This window comes from Triturus cristatus, chromosome 2_2 (genome assembly GCF_964204655.1).
Source record: "Triturus cristatus chromosome 2_2, aTriCri1.1, whole genome shotgun sequence".
Classification (NCBI taxonomy): domain Eukaryota; kingdom Metazoa; phylum Chordata; class Amphibia; order Caudata; family Salamandridae; genus Triturus; species Triturus cristatus.
This window is the reverse complement of record NC_140582.1, coordinates 494153157-494175014: the sequence shown is the minus strand read 5'-3', so window position 1 is coordinate 494175014 and position 21858 is coordinate 494153157. Positions and strand designations below refer to the sequence as shown.

Genomic DNA, 21858 nt, shown 5'->3' with positions numbered 1-21858 from the left:
GGATGTTCTGTGTGTGTATGTGTGTGTCTGTGTGTGTGTTTCTTTATGCACTGCCTTTGTCTATGCAAACAAATGTCAAAGGCAGAAATGGCAGAGGTCAAGCCAATTTTGCCCAAAGATTGAGAAATCCCAGAAACATGTCAATAAAGCAATTTCAACATTTCTCCATGAACATGGGGTGGACTAAGTATACCACAATAACTGGCGGCCGCCACCGCAGGTAAGCATGGTGAGGCGGGGCAGGTGGTTTGGGTGGTAAGTCGACAGATGATGGAATAGGTCAAATTAAATAAAACCTATTCAGTCGTCTGTCCACTTCCCCCCCGCCCCGCTCCACTGTGCTTACCTGCACCAGTCTCCGTTAAAAGCTGAAATGACAGTCCGGACTGCGACATAAGCTCTCTGAAGTTTGGACTCCTTGGTTCATTTTACTAACTCGGTGCATGAAGGTTTTTTTTTAAAGTCTCTTCTGAAGGAATGAGTGGGACACCTGGGAGCAGCCCGTGATATGAAAGCGAGCACTTCAGGCTGTGGGGGTTCTGGGGGCACTCTCAGCAGAGAGGCCCCGGGGATCCCCCTTTCATGGGCGGGCTGAGATCGCACCTGTCAGGTCAGACTGGGGAAGGGACCCTGGGTCCCTGCTGTCCTCGGCTGTCAGTTGCCCGCTGATCAGTCTGGGGCGGGCACACTGTCAGCCTTGGGGCGTGCTGGTGGTCTGGGGGCGGGTCCAAGCACGGGCACTCCCGCACTGGATACTTGGGAGGGGTGGGCCGGCAGGGGCTTCCGCCCCACCCCCGCAGTATTACCTGCCGCTGGGGGGCCCCGGCCACACTCTGCCCATGTGCTTCTCTGGGGAGAGCAGAGCACACCTGAGCACGGCGCCCCTCCACCACCCCGGGCACGGATTACAAGCAGCAGCACCCAGAACAGAGGATGGCGGCGGGGGCTCGTAGGACTCCCTGCTTCACGGGGCTCGCCCTGCTAGCGGTGCTCTGCAGCCTGGCACTCGCGGGGGCGCAGCCCGACCCCCAGCACCCCGTTCTGCACGGGCCCCGACCCCCGCACGGCCAGCTGCAGGTGGGCAACCACGGGCTCCGCGTGCCCTTCGGCCGGACTGCCTTCCTGGACCCTCTGCGGGACCTGGTGATCCAGGCGCCGCCAGGAGACAAGTGCACACTGACCGTGCTGGAGGGCGACCCCCCGGCCCCGCGCCCCGGCGTCCTCACCCCCCGGCGCTTCCCCTGTGACTTCGGACCGGAGGAGGTGCGCTACACCCACTTCGGCGCCCGCAGCCCAGCCCGGGACCGCGTGCGGCTGCAGCTGCGGACAGACTCCCAGCACGAGACGGTGCTGCTGCCCCTGCTGCTGGAGGTGGAGGTGGTCTTCCAGCAGCTGCAGCTGGTCACCCGCAACGTGCCCCTGCTGGTGGAGAAGCTCAACGGGATCAGCAACCCCATTGACAAGAAGGTGCTGGACTTCGCCTACGACAGCAGCAGCGAGACCTGCAAGTTGACGCCACTGCCGGGTCAGGGTGGGCTGCCCCGGTACGGGAAGCTTCTCAACTTTACCTCCACCAGCAATGGCATCATGGACTGCGAAGACTTCACCAGGGCTGGCTACCGCTACCAGCACCTGGCCACAACCAGCTCCCCCAACCGGGACTACATCCCAATGCTGGTGGTGGTGCAGGGCCCTCCCGGGACGGTCCCCAGGCAGGAGCACTTCCAGATATTGGTCCGCATCAAGGAAGGTGCTGAGAACCTACCCCCCAAGCCCAGCTTCTTGGCCATGATGATGATGGAGGTGGACCAGTTTGTACTGACTGCCCTCACGCCGGACATGCTGGCTGCCGAAGATGTGGAGTCTGACCCCGCTGACCTCATCTTTAACATAACCTCCCCACTGGACCCCCGCCACTCGGGCTACATCCTCAGCACCGATGACCAAAGCCGGCCCATCACCTCCTTCCACCAGCGGGATGTGGCAGAGCTGAAGATCGCCTACCAGCCCCCACCCACAGACTCTGACTCGGAGAGGATAATCCAGCTGGAGCTAGAGGTGCTGGACACAGAGGGCGCGGCCTCAGACCCCTTCGCCTTCATGATCGTAGTAAAGCCCATGAACACTCTGGCGCCCGTGGCGACCCGCAACACAGGCCAACTGCTCTTTGAGGGCCAATCCCGTCAACTATCTAGTGCCCACAACCTGGAAATCAGTGACGAAGACAACTTGGACGACGTACGAATTACAGTCATCAATGGCCTCAAGCATGGGCAGCTGATGGTAGCTGGGGCCCCAGGCCGAAGGTACTTCACCCCCCAGGACCTAGATGCTGGGGCCGTGGTCTACCAGCATGACGGCAGTGACACGTATAGTGACAACATAGTCTTCCGCATGTCGGATGGAAGGCATGAAGTTGAGTTCCTATTTCCTTTCACTATTGCACCCACGGACGATGAGCCACCCATCTTGAATGCCAACACTGGGTTGGTGCTGTCCAAAAATGAGGCGCAGCAGATCTCACCCTTCATTCTAAGTGCCACTGACATTGACTCCGAAGACTCCACCATTAAATTTGTGTTGGAGGAGCCCTTCTCCCGAATAGGGGAGCTGGTGCTGAGGCAGGCAGAGGAGCCACCGGCCGATCCTGACTCCCCCTGGCGCCATCTGTCAGAAGAAGGTGTCTATGAAAAAGTGGTCACTGAGTGGCTCCAGCAGGACATCCTGGATGGCAATCTCTTTTACCGTCACATTGGGCCCCACAGCACTAGCATAGTCATGGACCAATTCGTCTTCCGGGTCCAGGATGACAATGACCCCCCAAACCAGTCTGGAGAGCACACCTTTATCATCAGAGTGCTTCCTGTGGATGATATCCCACCAGAGCTGTTCCCGGGCACCATCTTGGAGATGACCGTCAAAGAGTATGACCTAACTCACTTCAGGAAGAAGTTCCTACGCTACACTGACCTGGACTCTGATGACAGAGACTTGAAGTACACCATTGTGACACCCCCCACTGACACTGACGAGAACCATCCAGTCATCACTGGAGATATTGTGTTAACTGAATCCCCTGAGATAGCTGTCAAGGAGTTCACACAAGCCCAGGTCAACCACCACAAGATAGCGTACAAGCCCCCAGACCAAGAGCTGGGCATCACCCCCAAGGTGATGGATTAAAACCATGATCTCTTGACTTGGTAAGAGTATTCTGCATCATTCAGAAACTCTGTCCATCACCACCCCCTTTTTCCCAAATCGATTTTATCCACACTCAGTGTGGGAGGGTATGCTCAGACGTGAGTCCCTTGCTCATTGCACCATCAGGATTCAGGCAAGCCGGGCCGACGAAGGCTGTGATGCCAGAAACCGGTCCCCGGAAGCTTGTTTCCTTCCCAGTATAAGAATTGGCTTGGTAGTTTGGTTTGCCCTGTTCCCATCATGCACTGGGACAGGTACAGACTAATTTGCATGTAGCCAGGTTCTGAGCTGGGATGGTGCAGTGAGCTAAAAAACGGTGATGGATTAAAACCATGATCTCTTGACTTGGTAAGAGTATTCTGCATCATTCAGAAACTCTGTCCATCACCACCCCCTTTTTCCCAAATCGATTTTATCCACACTCAGTGTGGGAGGGTATGCTCAGACGTGAGTCCCTTGCTCATTGCACCATCAGGATTCAGGCAAGCCGGGCCGACGAAGGCTGTGATGCCAGAAACCGGTCCCCGGAAGCTTGTTTCCTTCCCAGTATAAGAATTGGCTTGGTAGTTTGGTTTGCCCTGTTCCCATCATGCACTGGGACAGGTACAGACTAATTTGCATGTAGCCAGGTTCTGAGCTGGGATGGTGCAGTGAGCTAAAAAACGGTGATGGATTAAAACCATGATCTCTTGACTTGGTAAGAGTATTCTGCATCATTCAGAAACTCTGTCCATCACCACCCCCTTTTTCCCAAATCGATTTTATCCACACTCAGTGTGGGAGGGTATGCTCAGACGTGAGTCCCTTGCTCATTGCACCATCAGGATTCAGGCAAGCCGGGCCGACGAAGGCTGTGATGCCAGAAACCGGTCCCCGGAAGCTTGTTTCCTTCCCAGTATAAGAATTGGCTTGGTAGTTTGGTTTGCCCTGTTCCCATCATGCACTGGGACAGGTACAGACTAATTTGCATGTAGCCAGGTTCTGAGCTGGGATGGTGCAGTGAGCTAAAAAACGGTGATGGATTAAAACCATGATCTCTTGACTTGGTAAGAGTATTCTGCATCATTCAGAAACTCTGTCCATCACCACCCCCTTTTTCCCAAATCGATTTTATCCACACTCAGTGTGGGAGGGTATGCTCAGACGTGAGTCCCTTGCTCATTGCACCATCAGGATTCAGGCAAGCCGGGCCGACGAAGGCTGTGATGCCAGAAACCGGTCCCCGGAAGCTTGTTTCCTTCCCAGTATAAGAATTGGCTTGGTAGTTTGGTTTGCCCTGTTCCCATCATGCACTGGGACAGGTACAGACTAATTTGCATGTAGCCAGGTTCTGAGCTGGGATGGTGCAGTGAGCTAAAAAACGGTGATGGATTAAAACCATGATCTCTTGACTTGGTAAGAGTATTCTGCATCATTCAGAAACTCTGTCCATCACCACCCCCTTTTTCCCAAATCGATTTTATCCACACTCAGTGTGGGAGGGTATGCTCAGACGTGAGTCCCTTGCTCATTGCACCATCAGGATTCAGGCAAGCCGGGCCGACGAAGGCTGTGATGCCAGAAACCGGTCCCCGGAAGCTTGTTTCCTTCCCAATATAAGAATTGGCTTGGTAGTTTGGTTTGCCCTGTTCCCATCATGCACTGGGACAGGTACAGACTAATTTGCATGTAGCCAGGTTCTGAGCTGGGATGGTGCAGTGAGCTAAAAAACGGTGATGGATTAAAACCATGATCTCTTGACTTGGTAAGAGTATTCTGCATCATTCAGAAACTCTGTCCATCACCACCCCCTTTTTCCCAAATCGATTTTATCCACACTCAGTGTGGGAGGGTATGCTCAGACGTGAGTCCCTTGCTCATTGCACCATCAGGATTCAGGCAAGCCGGGCCGACGAAGGCTGTGATGCCAGAAACCGGTCCCCGGAAGCTTGTTTCCTTCCCAGTATAAGAATTGGCTTGGTAGTTTGGTTTGCCCTGTTCCCATCATGCACTGGGACAGGTACAGACTAATTTGCATGTAGCCAGGTTCTGAGCTGGGATGGTGCAGTGAGCTAAAAAACGGTGATGGATTAAAACCATGATCTCTTGACTTGGTAAGAGTATTCTGCATCATTCAGAAACTCTGTCCATCACCACCCCCTTTTTCCCAAATCATAATATCCACTTCGACATGCCAACTGTCTATCATAGAGATGGAGTCCATTTCACAGCAGAAGGGAACATGCTCATCCTTAGCAACATCAAGGAATGCATCCAGTCCCACCTATAAGTGTGTACAACAGATTATTAACACAATATCTCTTTTCAGAGCCACCCTTTAACCCAAGTATAGAATTTTCTTTTTTTTTTTTTAATGTTTTCTATATTTTTGTATTTAGGTCTGCAAAACTTCTGCTGTGCCAAGCTGGATAAACAACCCATTTTTATTAGTATTTAACCAGTATCCCAAGAGTCTCGCTTTACCAATTACACACTAAAAAAAGCATTTATTACCGCCTAACACCCCCCTCAAAAAGACATCTAAGATTCAATCACGATCATTTATAATGCCAGTTTCACACCAAACCGAACTTCAGTAACTCGGCTGGCTGTGAACACTGCTGTACAAGGGCCTAATGGGGCATAGCTGTCTGGAGGAAGTGGGCTCTCTGTTAGATCTTCCATACAGGGCTTGGCTGTGCATAGTAGATGCTTTGCCACCTTAGTGATGGTGTGTAGAAGGGCCTTTGCACACCTAAGGGGGCGTGGAAGTCAGAAGGGAGTGAGCACTGCTTGAAGACTTCTGTACAGGCGGTAGTCTGTGTGTTGTAGGGGCCTGTGTACTCACATCTCATTGATTGTGCCTGTGCAATTGCCTCCTCACAAATAGCTTGGTATAGGATAATGGGTGTGCCTAGTAGGAGCTTGAACAGCTAATGGAGTGTGGATGTTTGAAAAGGAAGGGCATTCCATGAGGTCTTCTGTGCAGTGCTTAATGTGTGTATAGTAAGCGCTTTGCCACCTTAGTGAGGGTGTGCTTAGTAGGAACTTTGCCACCTAATGGGCTTTTATCTGTGAAAGGAGTGGGCTGTCTATGAAGTCTTCTGTACAGGGCTTAGGGTGTGCAGAGTGCGTTCTTGACCACCTTAGTGTGCTTTTATGTTTGTTTGTTTTTTATTCGGTCTCGCTGCACTCCAGCGAGAACCAGCATGGCTGTCTGTGTGCTCTTGTGGACTTTCTGTGGGTCCAGCCATTGGAAATAGATGTTTTATTTTTTATTGTCTCCCTTGGGGGATCCCTCTAGGATCCCCAATAACTGCAAGAGGGTTCCCTACCCTACCCACTAGCATACCATTTATCATTTAGATTCAAGACCCATGGACCGAGCCCCTTTGTCCTGTAATGGCGGGCGCAACATTTTTCTTCATGTTGCGGCCGCCAATCATATCAGTCGTTCCTGTGGTAGTCCCACAAGACCAGCAAATCAGAACACTTTATTTTCTCGTGAGGTCCTAAGGGTCTCTCACGAGAGTCCTGTGGCAACAGATATCTATACATTATGGACCTTAATTTCTCTAAAATGGCTGAATAGAATTACACCAAATCACAAAAAGCATGCTTTCTGGATAAATACCTAGCTTTCTACCAAATTTTATGTAATTCTGTTCAGATCTGCTTTCTCTTTCGTTGTCTAATTTTCCCTATGGAAATTGCATGGGTGATTAGCATTTTGAGACCCCCTTTTTCTCTTCTTCCACTAGACAGATCATCCCGAAACTTTCCAGAAAGGGCCTAAGTGGATGAACTTTTTTTAATGGAAAGCTTCATCAAGGTTTGTCAGAGTACAAAAGTGTTTCATTAAATGTACTGAATATTAATTAGGAATGAAAATGGTAGTGAGGGTGATTTGATTTTATTCCACTTAAAAATGTATATTTATAAATGTAGTTAAGAATTATATGCTCTGTCACTTTATTTTATTAGTTCCTGGGTAAAAGGGACTATTTTAATGTGTTTTAGATTAAAATATGTTTGTTTTTTATTCAGAAACCTTATTAATTTTACCTATACTTTCCCAAAGGGAGATGTCCGCCACGGTGTTGAAGGGCTCCAAATTATGCTTGAAAAGTTTTTAGTAGTAACTTTACACTTTTATGTTCAGTCTTAGATGTCTCTACTCCCTGAACTAGGGGAGGTGGAGACATATAAGCCTACACTTAGGTCAAATTCTACACTCAAGAATTGTAAATAGTAAAAAGTGTAGGCTCACATGCAGTGCAGGAGTAGACTTACATGTGTAAATTTACCTTTCAGAATATGGATCATTCTGTTTAAATAGCTGTTCATCAAAATTCACGAGTTTGTGTTGCCAGCATGCACAGGAGTACCATTTAACACTGCCCTGTCTCTGTCCAGCAATAAGATTATTTGCGTGAACCATAAATTGTGCACCGCTTTTATTTTGGGCATTGAAGGTATGTTTTCAAAACTACTTCCAGTGGTTCAGAGGCAGGTTTGCTTTGTTTTCTTGCACTGAATCATTTAAGAACCCCTCAATCCTTAAAGAAACAACCCTAGAGAAGATATTTGTATATTGTCTATCCGTGGGGTAAGACTCACTCAATCATACCTTAAAAATGGACGCACTATGTTAAATTCTAAATTCCGAGTACTCCTTTTGAAATAATTGCTGCTATGGAACACTGGGACATAAGAATGAACTGACATCATCAGGAAAACAAAACATGGTGGTAACAACAAAGGAATGATTATTTTATTTATTTGAACTGAGTAGGGTTTTGTTTCCTGCTGGAGATAAATGCGTTCCCCAGTCCATGCATAGGCATATTATCACTATTTGAGGGAAACATATATCCTTTGTGCCTGAAGAAAAAGTGATTGACATTTGAAGAGTCACTGGTTCACTTTTGCGAATTATTATGAACTGCGTACCATTCAGTTTGCTGCCAGGTATCTACGTTTGATCTGTTTATGCGAGAAACACTATTTTGTTAAGTTTCCTAGCATACATAACATTTGTGAATTAAGTGGAAAATGTGCAAGATCCGTAATTATGGGAAACATTTCACAATCTTATAATTTCAGTGGCCCTGCTTATAACTATAAATTCAGAACGACAAGTTTCCTCAACAATGCAGCCACATTCTGCCCTGCTGTCTCTTTCATCGCGTGCAACCTCATTTCTAAAAGAGCTGTGCAGTAGCCATGACGCGCCAGGGGGGCTACAGGAAAACAATAAAAAGCAGGAACAAAACCGTGACACACAACTGAGAGCAGAAATGTTTGACAAACTAATTATAAAGCAAAGTCACGGTGCACTTAGAGACACTTAAAATCTGGATTGAGATAATTGTCTAATAAACAATAAAGGGGGAAACAAGGCTGACGGGGCGTAACTGTTGAGAAAACTTCCCGATCAAAGCAAGAAAGGAATTCGTGACGGTCTTAATTACATATTTCCGAACTTCAAGCGAGTTTCCAGGTAGGATAATTGCCACTGTCGAGCCGTAGCATTGGTTGTGCAGAATTCACGAGCTTTGCCTGGCACCCCCTGTCGCATGCGTGTCCCAGCCGTGCACGTCTGCAGTGTGTGTTTACCACAGCACGAGGGAGGGTTTTAAGCTTCACTGTGAGCACTGGCCGGGGGCAGGTGGAGGCACAGACGGGGATCTTGAGATCAGGACGCCCGGGAATGTGAGACGTGGCGGGGGTCTAGAACTACAGGGAAAGTGCCCGGCACTTTCTGACGGAAGGGATAGCCCGAGGGCAGAGGGCGGGAGGTGACTGACCTCCTCCCAGCCTTCAGAGAGATGAGTCGTGGGAGCACGACTGCGTCTGAAAGGCAGTCGAGTAGTGACAGTGGAGCCCACCACCCCTCCCGCTCCAATTCAAAACGTGCACAGATTCAAAAAAATATAATCAAGGAACGTGGGCGTACAGTGACGTGATCGCAATCACACGTAGTGTCGGAATGGGTTAACCTTCTCTTCCTTGGATCTCCACAGGGTGGTCTATACCCTCCCTTGCTTTTCCGTTCCCTCTCTCACAAGACCCCTCCTTTTTCGTTCCCCTTCAGCATTTTGCAGTGACACACGGTCCAAACAACCAAATAATGTGACCCCCCACCAACAGCGTCATCTGCACATTCTTAACTCTCCTCCAACCTGCTTTCCTATCCTGTCCTTCTGTAGCGTTCAGATGCAGCCTAAGCGGTGTGATTGGCGCTATCCAGGATACCGGGAAGTTTTGTGCATGCTGCAGTTAGATGCTCTTCTTTCCCGAAGCGCTCGTCTTATCTCCTCGGGAATTATTTATGAATAGGATTTTAGGCGCTATGAATAGAAAAGTTGCGATTACATTGTATGTTCTACTCGAAGTACTCGTTTGCCACCCGCACACGTGCATTGTAAAAGCGGGAAGGCTCGTGTCGACGACCCTTCGGAGTGCTAGATGCGCGAATTTTTCCTGTATGGATTCAGTGTGTGACTGAGATCATGCATGTGAGAGGGCGGCCAGTGCTGAGTACAGCAGCAGCACCTGCTGCGAGGAGAGCTCCCGAAATAGCTGGGATGGCGTGTGTAGCGATCCCAGAGCGGGGCGATGTCGATGTGTAAAGTCACTTTTAAGTAGGACTCCATTAAAAGCTGAAATGACAGTCTGGACTGCGACATAAGCGCTCTGAAGTTTGGGCACCTTGGGTCATTTTACTAACTCGGTGCATGAAGGTTTTTTTTTAAGTCTCTTCTGAAGGAATGAGTGGGACACCTGGGAGCAGCCCGTGATATGAAAGCGAGCACTTCAGGCTGTGGGGGTTCTGGGGGCACTCTCAGCAGAGAGGCCCCGGGGATCCCCCTTTCATGGGCGGGCTGAGATCGCACCTGTCAGATCAGACTGGGGAAGGGACCCTGGGTCCCTGCTGTCCTCGGCTGTCAGTTGCCCGCTGATCAGTCTGGGGCGGGCACACTGTCAGCCTTGGGGCGTGCTGGTGGTCTGGGGGCGGGTCCAAGCACGGGCACTCCCGCACTGGATACTTGGGAGGGGTGGGCCGGCAGGGGCTTCCGCCCCACCCCCGCAGTATTACCTGCCGCTGGGGGGCCCCGGCCACACTCTGCCCATGTGCTTCTCTGGGGAGAGCAGAGCACACCTGAGCACGGCGCCCCTCCACCACCCCGGGCACGGATTACAAGCAGCAGCAGCACCCAGAGCAGAGGATGGCGGCGGGGGCTCGTAGGACTCCCTGCTTCACGGGGCTCGCCCTGCTAGCGGTGCTCGGCAGCCTGGCACTCGCGGGGGCGCAGCCCGACCCCCAGCACCCCGTTCTGCACGGGCCCCGACCCCCGCACGGCCAGCTGCAGGTGGGCAACCACGGGCTCCGCGTGCCCTTCGGCCGGACTGCCTTCCTGGACCCTCTGCGGGACCTGGTGATCCAGGCGCCGCCAGGAGACAAGTGCACACTGACCGTGCTGGAGGGCGACCCCCCGGCCCCACGCCCCGGCGTCCTCACCCCCCGGCGCTTCCCCTGTGACTTCGGACCGGAGGAGGTGCGCTACACCCACTTCGGCGCCCGCAGCCCAGCCCGGGACCGCGTGCGGCTGCAGCTGCGGACAGACTCCCAGCACGAGACGGTGCTGCTGCCCCTGCTGCTGGAGGTGGAGGTGGTCTTCCAGCAGCTGCAGCTGGTCACCCGCAACGTGCCCCTGCTGGTGGAGAAGCTCAACGGGATCAGCAACCCCATTGACAAGAAGGTGCTGGACTTCGCCTACGACAGCAGCAGCGAGACCTGCAAGTTGACGCCACTGCCGGGTCAGGGTGGGCTGCCCCGGTACGGGAAGCTTCTCAACTTTACCTCCTCCAGCAATGGCATCATGGACTGCGAAGACTTCACCAGGGCTGGCTACCGCTACCAGCACCTGGCCACTACCAGCTCCCCCAACCGGGACTACATCCCAATGCTGGTGGTGGTGCAGGGCCCTCCCGGGACGGTCCCCAGGCAGGAGCACTTCCAGATATTGGTTCGCATCAAGGAAGGTGCTGAGAACCTACCCCCCAAGCCCAGCTTCTTGGCCATGATGATGATGGAGGTGGACCAGTTTGTACTGACTGCCCTCACGCCGGACATGCTGGCTGCCGAAGATGTGGAGTCTGACCCCGCTGACCTCATCTTTAACATAACCTCCCCACTGGACCCCCGCCACTCGGGCTACATCCTCAGCACCGATGACCAAAGCCGGCCCATCACCTCCTTCCACCAGCGGGATGTGGCAGAGCTGAAGATCGCCTACCAGCCCCCACCCACAGACTCTGACTCGGAGAGGATAATCCAGCTGGAGCTAGAGGTGCTGGACACAGAGGGCGCGGCCTCAGACCCCTTCGCCTTCATGATCGTGGTAAAGCCCATGAACACTCTGGCGCCCGTGGCGACCCGCAACACAGGTCAACTGCTCTTTGAGGGCCAATCCCGTCAACTATCTAGTGCCCACAACCTGGAAATCAGTGACGAAGACAACTTGGACGACGTACGAATTACAGTCATCAATGGCCTCAAGCATGGGCAGCTGATGGTAGCTGGTGCCCCAGGCCGAAGGTACTTCACCCCCCAGGACCTAGATGCTGGGGCCGTGGTCTACCAGCATGACGGCAGTGACACGTATAGTGACAACATAGTCTTCCGCATGTCGGATGGAAGGCATGAAGTTGAGTTCCTATTTCCTGTCACTATTGCACCCACGGACGATGAGCCACCCATCTTGAATGCCAACACTGGGTTGGTGCTGTCCAAAAATGAGGCGCAGCAGATCTCACCCTTCATTCTAAGTGCCACTGACATTGACTCCGAAGACTCCACCATTAAATTTGTGTTGGAGGAGCCCTTCTCCCGAATAGGGGAGCTGGTGCTGAGGCAGGCAGAGGAGCCACCGGCCGATCCTGACTCCCCCTGGCGCCATCTGTCAGAAGAAGGTGTCTATGAAAAAGTGGTCACTGAGTGGCTCCAGCAGGACATCCTGGATGGCAATCTCTTTTACCGTCACATTGGGCCCCACAGCACTAGCATAGTCATGGACCAATTCGTCTTCCGGGTCCAGGATGACAATGACCCCCCAAACCAGTCTGGAGAGCACACCTTTATCATCAGAGTGCTTCCTGTGGATGATATCCCACCAGAGCTGTTCCCGGGCACCATCTTGGAGATGACCGTCAAAGAGTATGACCTAACTCACTTCAGGAAGAAGTTCCTACGCTACACTGACCTGGACTCTGATGACAGAGACTTGAAGTACACCATTGTGACACCCCCCACTGACACTGACGAGAACCATCCAGTCATCACTGGAGATATTGTGTTAACTGAATCCCCTGAGATAGCTGTCAAGGAGTTCACACAAGCCCAGGTCAACCACCACAAGATAGCGTACAAGCCCCCAGACCAAGAGCTGGGCATCACCCCCAAGGTGGTCCAGTTCTCCTTCACTGTAGAGGATACTGCTGGCAACTCAGTGGAGGGAACCTTCACCATCTTCCTGCAGCCTGTTGACAACAAGCCACCCCAGATCACAAACACTGGTTTCACAGTCCTGGAGAGGAACACTTTTATAATTTCCAGTAATGAACTGGATGCTACTGACCGGGACACAGACCTGGATAACATTGTATTCACTATCGCACAGGTTCCAAAACATGGACATCTGCAGTACATGGCAGTAGTCATGTCTGTGGGGGAGTCCTTCGTCTTGGATGACATTGCTAATGGACGAGTGTCCTACAAGCACAGTGGGGATGAATCAACAAAGGACTCCATACAGCTGGTGGTAGGCGATGGGGTACATGAGGTACCTATCACTGTCCGGATCGTTGTCAAGCCAGTGGATGATGAGGTGCCCACCATCATGTTACCTTCAGGCTTGCTTGGCTCCGCTATCGATGTGCTGGAGAATGGCGAAACTGAGATCACCAGCAGTGTTATACAGGGCACCGACCCAGACACTGATGACCTTATGTTGACTTTTATTGTGGAAGAGCCCCCCAGGATGGGTGACATCCTTGTCAATGGTGTGCCCTCAGAGAGGTTCACCCAGCAAGACATTATCAGTGGGTTAGTAGTTTATTCTCACACTAAAGGAGAGATCGGCTTGCAAAAACAGCACGATTCATTCAACCTCACTATCTCTGATCTATCTGATGAGTGGGTGATAGGGGGAAATAAGGTGCAGGGAGTCCGTGTGCAAGTGACCGTCCTCCCGGTGGATAGTGTGGCCCCTGAGGTGACTGTCGGGACACAGTTCACAGTCTTAGAAGGGGATAAGAATTTATTCACACTACAGAATCTGGATGCCGAGGATGTGGATACACCCAAGGATGACATACTGTGTACCATTATTGTCCAACCTACCTCAGGCTATGTTGAGAACATTTCACCTGCCCCAGGGTCTGAAAAGTCTAGGGCTGGTACAGCAATCAGTGCATTTTCCATAAGAGACGTCCGCTCTGGCCACATCGGCTATGTGCAAAGTATCCACAAAGGAGTTGAGCCCACTGAGGACAGATTCACCTTCCGCTGTTCTGATGGTGTCAATTTCTCCCCCAGACACTTTTTCCCAATAGTGATAATTCCAACCAATGATGAAAAGCCTGAAATTTTTGTCCGTGAGTTCATTGTGATGGAAGGTATGAGCCTGGTGGTGGACACACCCATCCTCAACGGGGCTGATGCTGACCAACCGCTCGACGAGCTCTCTTTCCTGATACTCAAACCCCCGAAGCATGGCAGGATTGTCCAGCAGCTCACCACTGGTACAGTGCCTGTGAACAACTTCACCCTTGAGGAAATCAAGGAAGGGTCCAACATAGTTTATGAGCATCGCGACTCTGAAACCAAGGAGGACAGCTTTGAAATCCGCCTCACCGATGGCAAGCACACTGTGGACCAGAAGGTGCTCATCATGGTCATCCCAGTGGACGATGAGACACCAAGGATGACCATCAATGATGGTCTCGAAGTTGAAATTGGGGAGTCCAAAATCATCACCAACAAGGTTCTGAAAGCCACTGATCTGGATTCAGAGGATCCGTCACTCACCTACATTATCCGTTTTGGTCCCAGTCAGGGTCTCCTCCAGCGTCTGAACAAAGAAGAGACAATCTTAAGCAACATCACCATTGGCATGAATTTCACTCAAGATGACATCGACAAGGGCTTAATCCAGTATTCTCATACTGGCCAAGAGGGGATCCGAGACCTGATCAAGTTTGATGTAACTGACGGCACTAACCCTTTGATAGACAGATACTTCTATATCAGCATTGGGAGCATTGACATGGTGTTCCCAGATGTGATCAATAAGGGGGTCACCCTGAAAGAAGGTGGTAAGGTGACACTCACCACAGATCTCCTCAGCACCAGTGACCTCAACAGCCCAGATGAGAACCTGCGATTCAGCATCACCCGAGCCCCAAGCCGGGGTCATCTGGAAAGCACTGATCGTCCAGGGGTGCCCATCACCTCCTTCACCCAGCTGCAGTTGGCTGGCAACAAAGTCTACTATATACACACATCGGATGATGAGATGAAGATGGACAGCTTTGAGTTTGAGGTAACCGATGGCTACAATCCAGTGTTCCGCACCTTTAGAGTGTCTATCACTGACGTGGACAACAAGAAGCCAGTGCTTACTGTTCACAGCCTGGTGGTCAATGAGGGTGAGAACAAGTTAATCACTCCCTTTGAGCTTACTGTGGAAGACCGGGATACCCCAGATAAGCTATTACGATTCACCATCACCCAGGTCCCTGTCCATGGCCAGATCCTGTACAACAACAGTCACCCAGTAACTAGCTTCACAAAACAGGACATGAACGAGAACCTAGTCAGCTATCGCCATGATGGCACAGAATCTAGCGAGGACAGCTTCTCCTTCACTGTCACCGATGGCACCCACCCGGACTTCTATGTTTTCCCCGACACCGTCTTTGAGACCCGCCAGCCACAGATGATGCGTATTCTAATTAACTCCTTAGACAATGGGGTGCCCCAGATCGTGGTGAACAAAGGCGCGCCAACCCTACGAATCCTGCACACAGGCCACCTGGGCTTTATGATCACCAGCAAAGCCTTAAGGGCCGAGGACCGAGACAGCCCCCACAAGATGCTCAAGTACAAAATCAGCGAAGGGCCTGAGCATGGGTCCATCATCAACACGGCACAGGGAAACGACAGCATCAGCACCTTCACACAGGGTGAGTTATATATGTGCTCTCCTCTTCCATCTCACTGCCTTCTCTTCTGCCTTGTTGGTACACTCTCCTCTACCTTTGCACTTGTAGCTGCCAGGCGTGTCACCGCGTACGTTCAGCAGGCACATGCAACCCTGGACTGCAGGGTCTGTAGTGACTTGGACCTCCATCACTGGGGTCATCATTATGAGCGACCTGGTAATGAAAACCAACTCAGCCAAGTTGGAGTTTAACTAGTGCAATAGATATATCTCAATTCGAAATCTTTGAGGAATAAAATGCGAATTTCAGTGCCTAACACAGCAAAATGTGTATTTTCCAGTATGTACTGGCCATTTTTCACCCTGATAAATTTCAGCAGCTTTTACGTCACAAAGCTCATAACTGTAATATGTGCAGGAGCTTCCACACATATTGATCTTAACTAGGCCATTCACACATTTGCTTACATATGCCCTTACTCAACTCAAATCTTGATCCCACTCATTGCCCCTAATCCTCTCTCTTGTTCTCTCACTCACCAATCCACTCAGATCTCAATTATTCAATCACCCACTCAGTCATTAGTGACATTCACCCATGCAGCACTGTCTGAAAGGATATTTACCTTTCCAGTGCAATCCCTGCAGATGCATGCTCCTATATTTCATCTGCTTAAGTGTAGGTAAACTGAAGGCACTTCCATAAGGTACAGGCTTCCTTTGAACTCCAGTATTTTGCATTATAAGTGTCAAGTCGTGCAAGTGTTGTATTAAATGTCATTGGGGTACAGGTATCTCAGATTGTCCCATGCCAGGTGTGAACAGCCCATACAGTCCCGATGTTGTTTTTGTATTTGACGTCTGGTAATTTAAAGTTACATGTTTTCTTGGGGGCGGTGGGGGGGGGCGGGGTCAACTGACTTTATTTAAATTATAGACATATTTACAGGAAAGCCAGTCCATGATAGTGGCATCATTTTGATTTGCATCTATGACAGACACAGCTCGAACATGTGCAAAGTATCCAGCTAAATTAACACAGTTTCTTATTTAACAAATGATTTATCAAATGTGACCATTTATTAGTTTTGACCAGTTTTTTTTTTTTTTTTGCTTCCAATTGCTTAGAACCCATTCTTGGCCTTTCTCCCTGACTTCCACAAAAACATAGGTTTAAACTTTATCTAATGCCATCTTAATGCATCCGCCAGAGGTGATCTCTTTAAGCTTAAAAAGTTTAAGATTTCTTGAAGCCCAGAGGCTTTCTTTGACACAGATGACATTTATAAAGAGGAAAAATGCACAATCGCAAGCACGTGAGCGGAAACTGAAAGGCGGGACGAGCTGGTCTTCCCCTACCTGACCGGAACTGCTCACACTCATGGGGCGACTTTCGATCGCTGGGTGCCTCATGTTTGCAGAATGCAAGCCCCCGATCCTCATCTGCAGGGGGTGCTGCTGCACGTGCGGCTCACTTATTACCATAAATCAGCGTTAGAGAGAGAAAATAAGAAATGCAGCGGTAAATGTGGCCCCGAGTTTAGGCAAAGGATGGGCAATCTTTGCGTTGCTAGAATTCTGGAACAGCATATTTTGATGTTGTCTATTCTGCCTCCTCGTGCATCGCAAGCTTGTTAGTGAAACTGTTTTAGGCCACAGGGTCAATTGTGCCCCCGCTGCCCACACTAAAGGGGAGTTTTGGGTGACTTGATTTATCCACTCCCGCTTGCCTTAAAACTGCTTTTGTGCATTAACAATAGACCAACATCAAACTGCAATTGTGATGAAATACAGCCAGGCACTGCTCGAGTGCTCCAAATGCACAAAAGCAATGTAAAGGCAGCTGGAAGTGGGTGATGGCAGCTTCTGCATCCACTGCGCTGGTTAAAGAATAAGTGCGGGTACTGTGAAGGCGTGAGACTTTTAATTCTTTCCCAGAGCAAGCTCCTCTGTTAAAGTTTGGTGCCTAAATCTCTGCTGTCATTATTTAGGTGCCGGGATGTGTCCCAGGGGTTGCTTCAGGAGTCCCATATGGAGCACAATTCTGGATCGCCAAATCCCAAGTGAAATTTATGCTCACCCAAAATGTGTAGGTTTGCAAAAGTCACAGCAGAGACAGATGTAGAAGGATTGTGGTGCACTACTGTGACTACAGTCAGCAGCTCCATGGACAATGTGCTTTGGAGAAGCAACAGATTCGTAGAATAAAATATCACATAGCGAAGTAGTTTTCGATTTGCTGTTTGAGGGTTCATTTGATCAAACTGACATTCAAAATGTCACCCGTCCGCCCACTCAATCAACTATAAACCAATCTCTCACTCATTGGCCCAAACCAGCACACTTGTTTACTCAATCGGAGATTTACTATCTTTCATGTAGTCCCCACACCCACCATTTCAACACAATGTCACCTGTTCACTCCACCACTCACACGCTTATATATCAACTCTCTCATCCACTCGCTGACCCATCTACTTTGATTTGCTATTCCACCTGCTCACTTACCCACTCGCCTGAATTATGCACTCATTTATCTACTCATCCATCCATTTACCAGTCATTGACTCAGCCACCACTCATCCCTGCTCTCCTCACACAAACCCACTTACTTGATTGCTCACTCGTTTATTCACTCCCATGTACTCACACACACACCTAAAAGATTTGCTCACTCACTGATTAGCCATTCACATAACTCTTGCCCATTAACCTGGACGTATCAAACCACTCACTCGACCTTTCATGCAATACTCGCCCAGTCACTTATCCACAATCTTACCTACCCACAATTCACGCACTCATTTACCCAATCATTCATCACTCAAATGAATGCTGCTCACTTTTAATATCTGGCTCATTGTGACTTCCCGCTAGCAGTTCCATCAACGCGCAAAGATTGTCTTTATTTCCCATTCTCTCCTGTCCGTCCTATGAAGAAAACACTATTCGTTGGATCTAGGAGGACTGGTGACACAAGAAAGTTCTAGACTTCTGTCTCAACAAATTGGAAACATGGAATTCTTCTTGGTCAGTAATGAGCGTTTCCATTACCTTTATCAGACCTTTGACCCAAGTCAAAATGAATAAGTCAAAAAGCTTCCTTTTTCTCCAAGATGGTTTACCACCAGTGGATTTTAGCTGATTGTCTTCTTTATTCGCTACATATACCAGAAAGCAGAGGGAACAAATGGACCAAATGAATTACTCACCTTTGACATGGGGCAGCCCAGGTTCCTAGCACCCACATCTCATCACATGTATGTTCTATGAATTAGGTCTGGTGCTTTTCAATTACCACTGAGGTAAATCCCACATTCGCTACCTAGGAGTATCAGGGCTAAAGCTGCCTATGTACTGGTGAACCCTAGCCTTGGGCTCAACTAAATTTGAACATTCCTTAAAATACCAAATGCACAGATTCCCGCTCAAGTCGAATCTCATGGTGTCCTACATTTCTGACAAAAGTAGTCATAGCAGCACTGCGCTCCCTTATAAACTCCAGTTCACATATGAGGCTACCTGCCTGCTGGGGCCATCAACCGCTTAGCTCCGAATTTTAACGTGTCATCAGACAGGTACTTTTGTTTCATTCGTGCCCATTCGAAGGATAAGTTGTGGGTTTTAAAACACATACCTCCAGTGCTTAATTTTAGCTTGTGTTTTCTGGCGCTCAGCACCAGCCCTTAATTGTCAACAACGGTGCTTGTGACAGTCTGCCTCAAGGTGGCACTGTCTGGCTAATTTAGAGGTGACCACAACAACAGTTAATTATGAATTCAATATACATTATAAAGGACTATTACCTTCTGCCCAAGCCATTCTTATAGCTTTGGGGGCCTAAAATAGTTCAAACTGTCACACTTGCAAGAGTGTGAGGGTTAGTAGTTGTGATGTTACTCTCATTGGCAGCATGGCAGGGGCAATGTGTGGTGCACGCTACAGTGGCCTGCTAGCAGGAGCACTGCCACTTAATTTTTACAGATTAAGCAATGCATACCTTCTTATCTATAGAGTATGAGGACTCTAAAAGAACATGGGGTTCTTTCCAGACCTCTAATCCTTGCTATTTCGCTTCTCCCCAGCTGACGTTGATGACATGAAGATCTGCTACGTCTTGAAGGATGGCGACAATGCAACAAGTGACATCTTCCACTTCTCGATTGAAGACAACGGTAAGAACTTTACAAAGTGTTCTATATTGTGTTGTGTTTTGCTAGAGGTCTAGATATATCATACACCTAGCCCAAGGGGGCAGCAGAACATTGTGGTACATAGTGTGCATGAAGCTCCTATCATGTTAATGTAGCCTCGGATGCAAACTGGTTATACGGCCACCAGTTTCTATCAAGCTATTGTTCCAAAGTGCCACTTTAGCATTCCTCCACATGATTCCAATATCCCTGCTGCTGCTTCACCTTGAACATTTCCACTGATGTCCACATTTACCCAGACCTAACATTGCTCCCTGATTTCACAGTATGTCCCTTGTAGATGACAGGCTGTACTCTGCTCTTGCCACTCAAGCTCTGTTACTTAGGCCCAATCCACAAAAAAGTTGCTCAGATTATACAATCTTCTATTCACCACCATGTCAGCCCAAAGAAGAATGCTGTACATGGCTGTAAATGTACGTTTTCTTTGACCAGCAAAATGGGTACAACTATGCTCCAAGTTAGACCGTTACAAAATCTTTATTATGCCTGCGATATGTGCACAATTTTGACCTACTGTGGCAGATGTTTTCTCCTTAAACCAGTCTCTTGCCAGTATCCTGCATGAAGTTGGAATGCCAAGTATGTCCTCAAATTTGATTTTTACCAATGATACCACAAAGTGAATTTTGTGAAATTTCACCTCAGTTTTGCAAACTTGTGTGAAACAAAATCTTAGTTTCATAAACCCCTAGTGCATTTGTTTTCTGGTGCACATAGTTCCTTTTTAAGATCTAAGACTTTGCAAACATTCACCACTACTTTCTCTGAGGGATGTTCAGGTATGGCCTTGAAAGCGAAGGTATTAGCTTATCCTTATTCCTTGTTTCCAGTCAAGCCTACCATCGCCTACGAAGCACAGCAATAAGAAGATTGAAAAATTACTGTCATTCACTGTCATTTCATTAATATTGATAACCACCAAATCTGTACACACAGTCACATTCCGTAGGTTGATTCTTGTAATTTCCTATAAATTTGTCTTAGCGCATTATATATGGAAGCCTTGCTGAAGGACTTGCAGCTCAAACTATTTTCCTTATATTTTTTTACACTTTTATTATTATTACCATATTCGTTTTTTGGTGTTAACCGATAAACAGTGGTGACATCTCAGCAGAAGTAAAATTGCACATATTAAGTTAAATCAAAGAGTAAGATTTTGCCGCAACAGCTCCAGAGAAAACATAAGCACGCCATAGGCAATATAAAAGTCCCTTTTTTCATTTTCACTACAATCACTTTATCCCTTGCCCCCCAAAACTAATTGCTACTGTTTCGCATGTCAGTACTGTCAGAAAAGTAGGTGGGATTGCACTGGATGACAGCACCTTTAAAGGGTTCACCTGTTGTGCACTATATGGATACAACTGGAAGCAGAACCACCAACTAGTGCCAGATTCTCTGAAGAATGTGTGGATCCAACTTTACCCAAAGTATTTGTGTATACCCATGCTGACTCCTTTGCCATGGCCAACTCAAGTCTGTGCTATTTTGAGTTTAAAGGACTCTGTAGATAGGCTGGAAAGGACATCTACAGGTTTTGGCAGACGGCCTGCATCCACCATAGTCTCAATAATTCCCTTGGTTTGTTCTTCAATGCAGAGTCGCCATTTTGGTGCATGCATTAGAGGTGGCAGCTCCCAAACCATGTTGTATGTTGTGGTGAGACAGCTTGAGCAAGCAGACAGTACTATGAGGCCAAACTAATGGTAGATTGTACACTATACAACTACGAATAACATAATATACCAACCTACCACTTATACTGGTTGTACACCTCCTTGGCTCCCGAGCAACCTCATACCTGTCAGTGCACTTCTGAGGTCTCAGCATAGAAGTGAATCTTCTCCTACGTGCCAAGATCCGGAAGCAGCATGTGAATGCACTTTAGTTCCCCTACTACAGTAACTACCTAGAAGCTCATGATCCAGAATGCTCTATTTCTCCACTGCAAGCACAACAAGATGATGGACGGAGTGCTGAAACTTTTCAACCACTCACCCCCAGTCAAGAGATCTGGGTTGAATACATTGTTCATTTGCTCACTATCCCACTCCAGTTTGGACCCAGCCATATGCAAATCAGTCTTGACCCTGCTTCTCATGGGAACAGTCCAGCCCGAACTGCCAGACCAGGTCCTCCCTGGACCAGAAACAAGCATCCTAGGAGCAATTTCGGGGTATCACCCCATATCAGTCAGGCTAGCTTGAATCCAGTGGCATAGCGAG

At 49.0% G+C, this 21858-nt stretch overlaps 1 protein-coding gene and 1 pseudogene across 1 annotated transcript in view; both read left to right on the top strand.

Moving 5' to 3' along the window:
* The first annotated feature begins 933 nt into the window (after positions 1 to 933).
* LOC146862411 (FRAS1-related extracellular matrix protein 3 pseudogene) lies at positions 934 to 3183 on the top strand (annotated as a pseudogene).
* A 7102-nt stretch (positions 3184 to 10285) lies between these two features.
* The window catches only part of LOC146862410 (FRAS1-related extracellular matrix protein 2-like), a 229771-nt gene continuing 218198 nt past the window's right edge, over positions 10286 to 21858 (top strand). Inside the window, exons 1-2 of the mRNA XM_085641607.1 lie at positions 10286 to 15435; positions 19499 to 19588. Of these exons, the coding sequence (XP_085497733.1) occupies positions 10416 to 15435; positions 19499 to 19588 (5110 nt within the window). The 5' untranslated portion in view covers positions 10286 to 10415. The remainder of the gene's footprint in view (positions 15436 to 19498; positions 19589 to 21858) is intronic.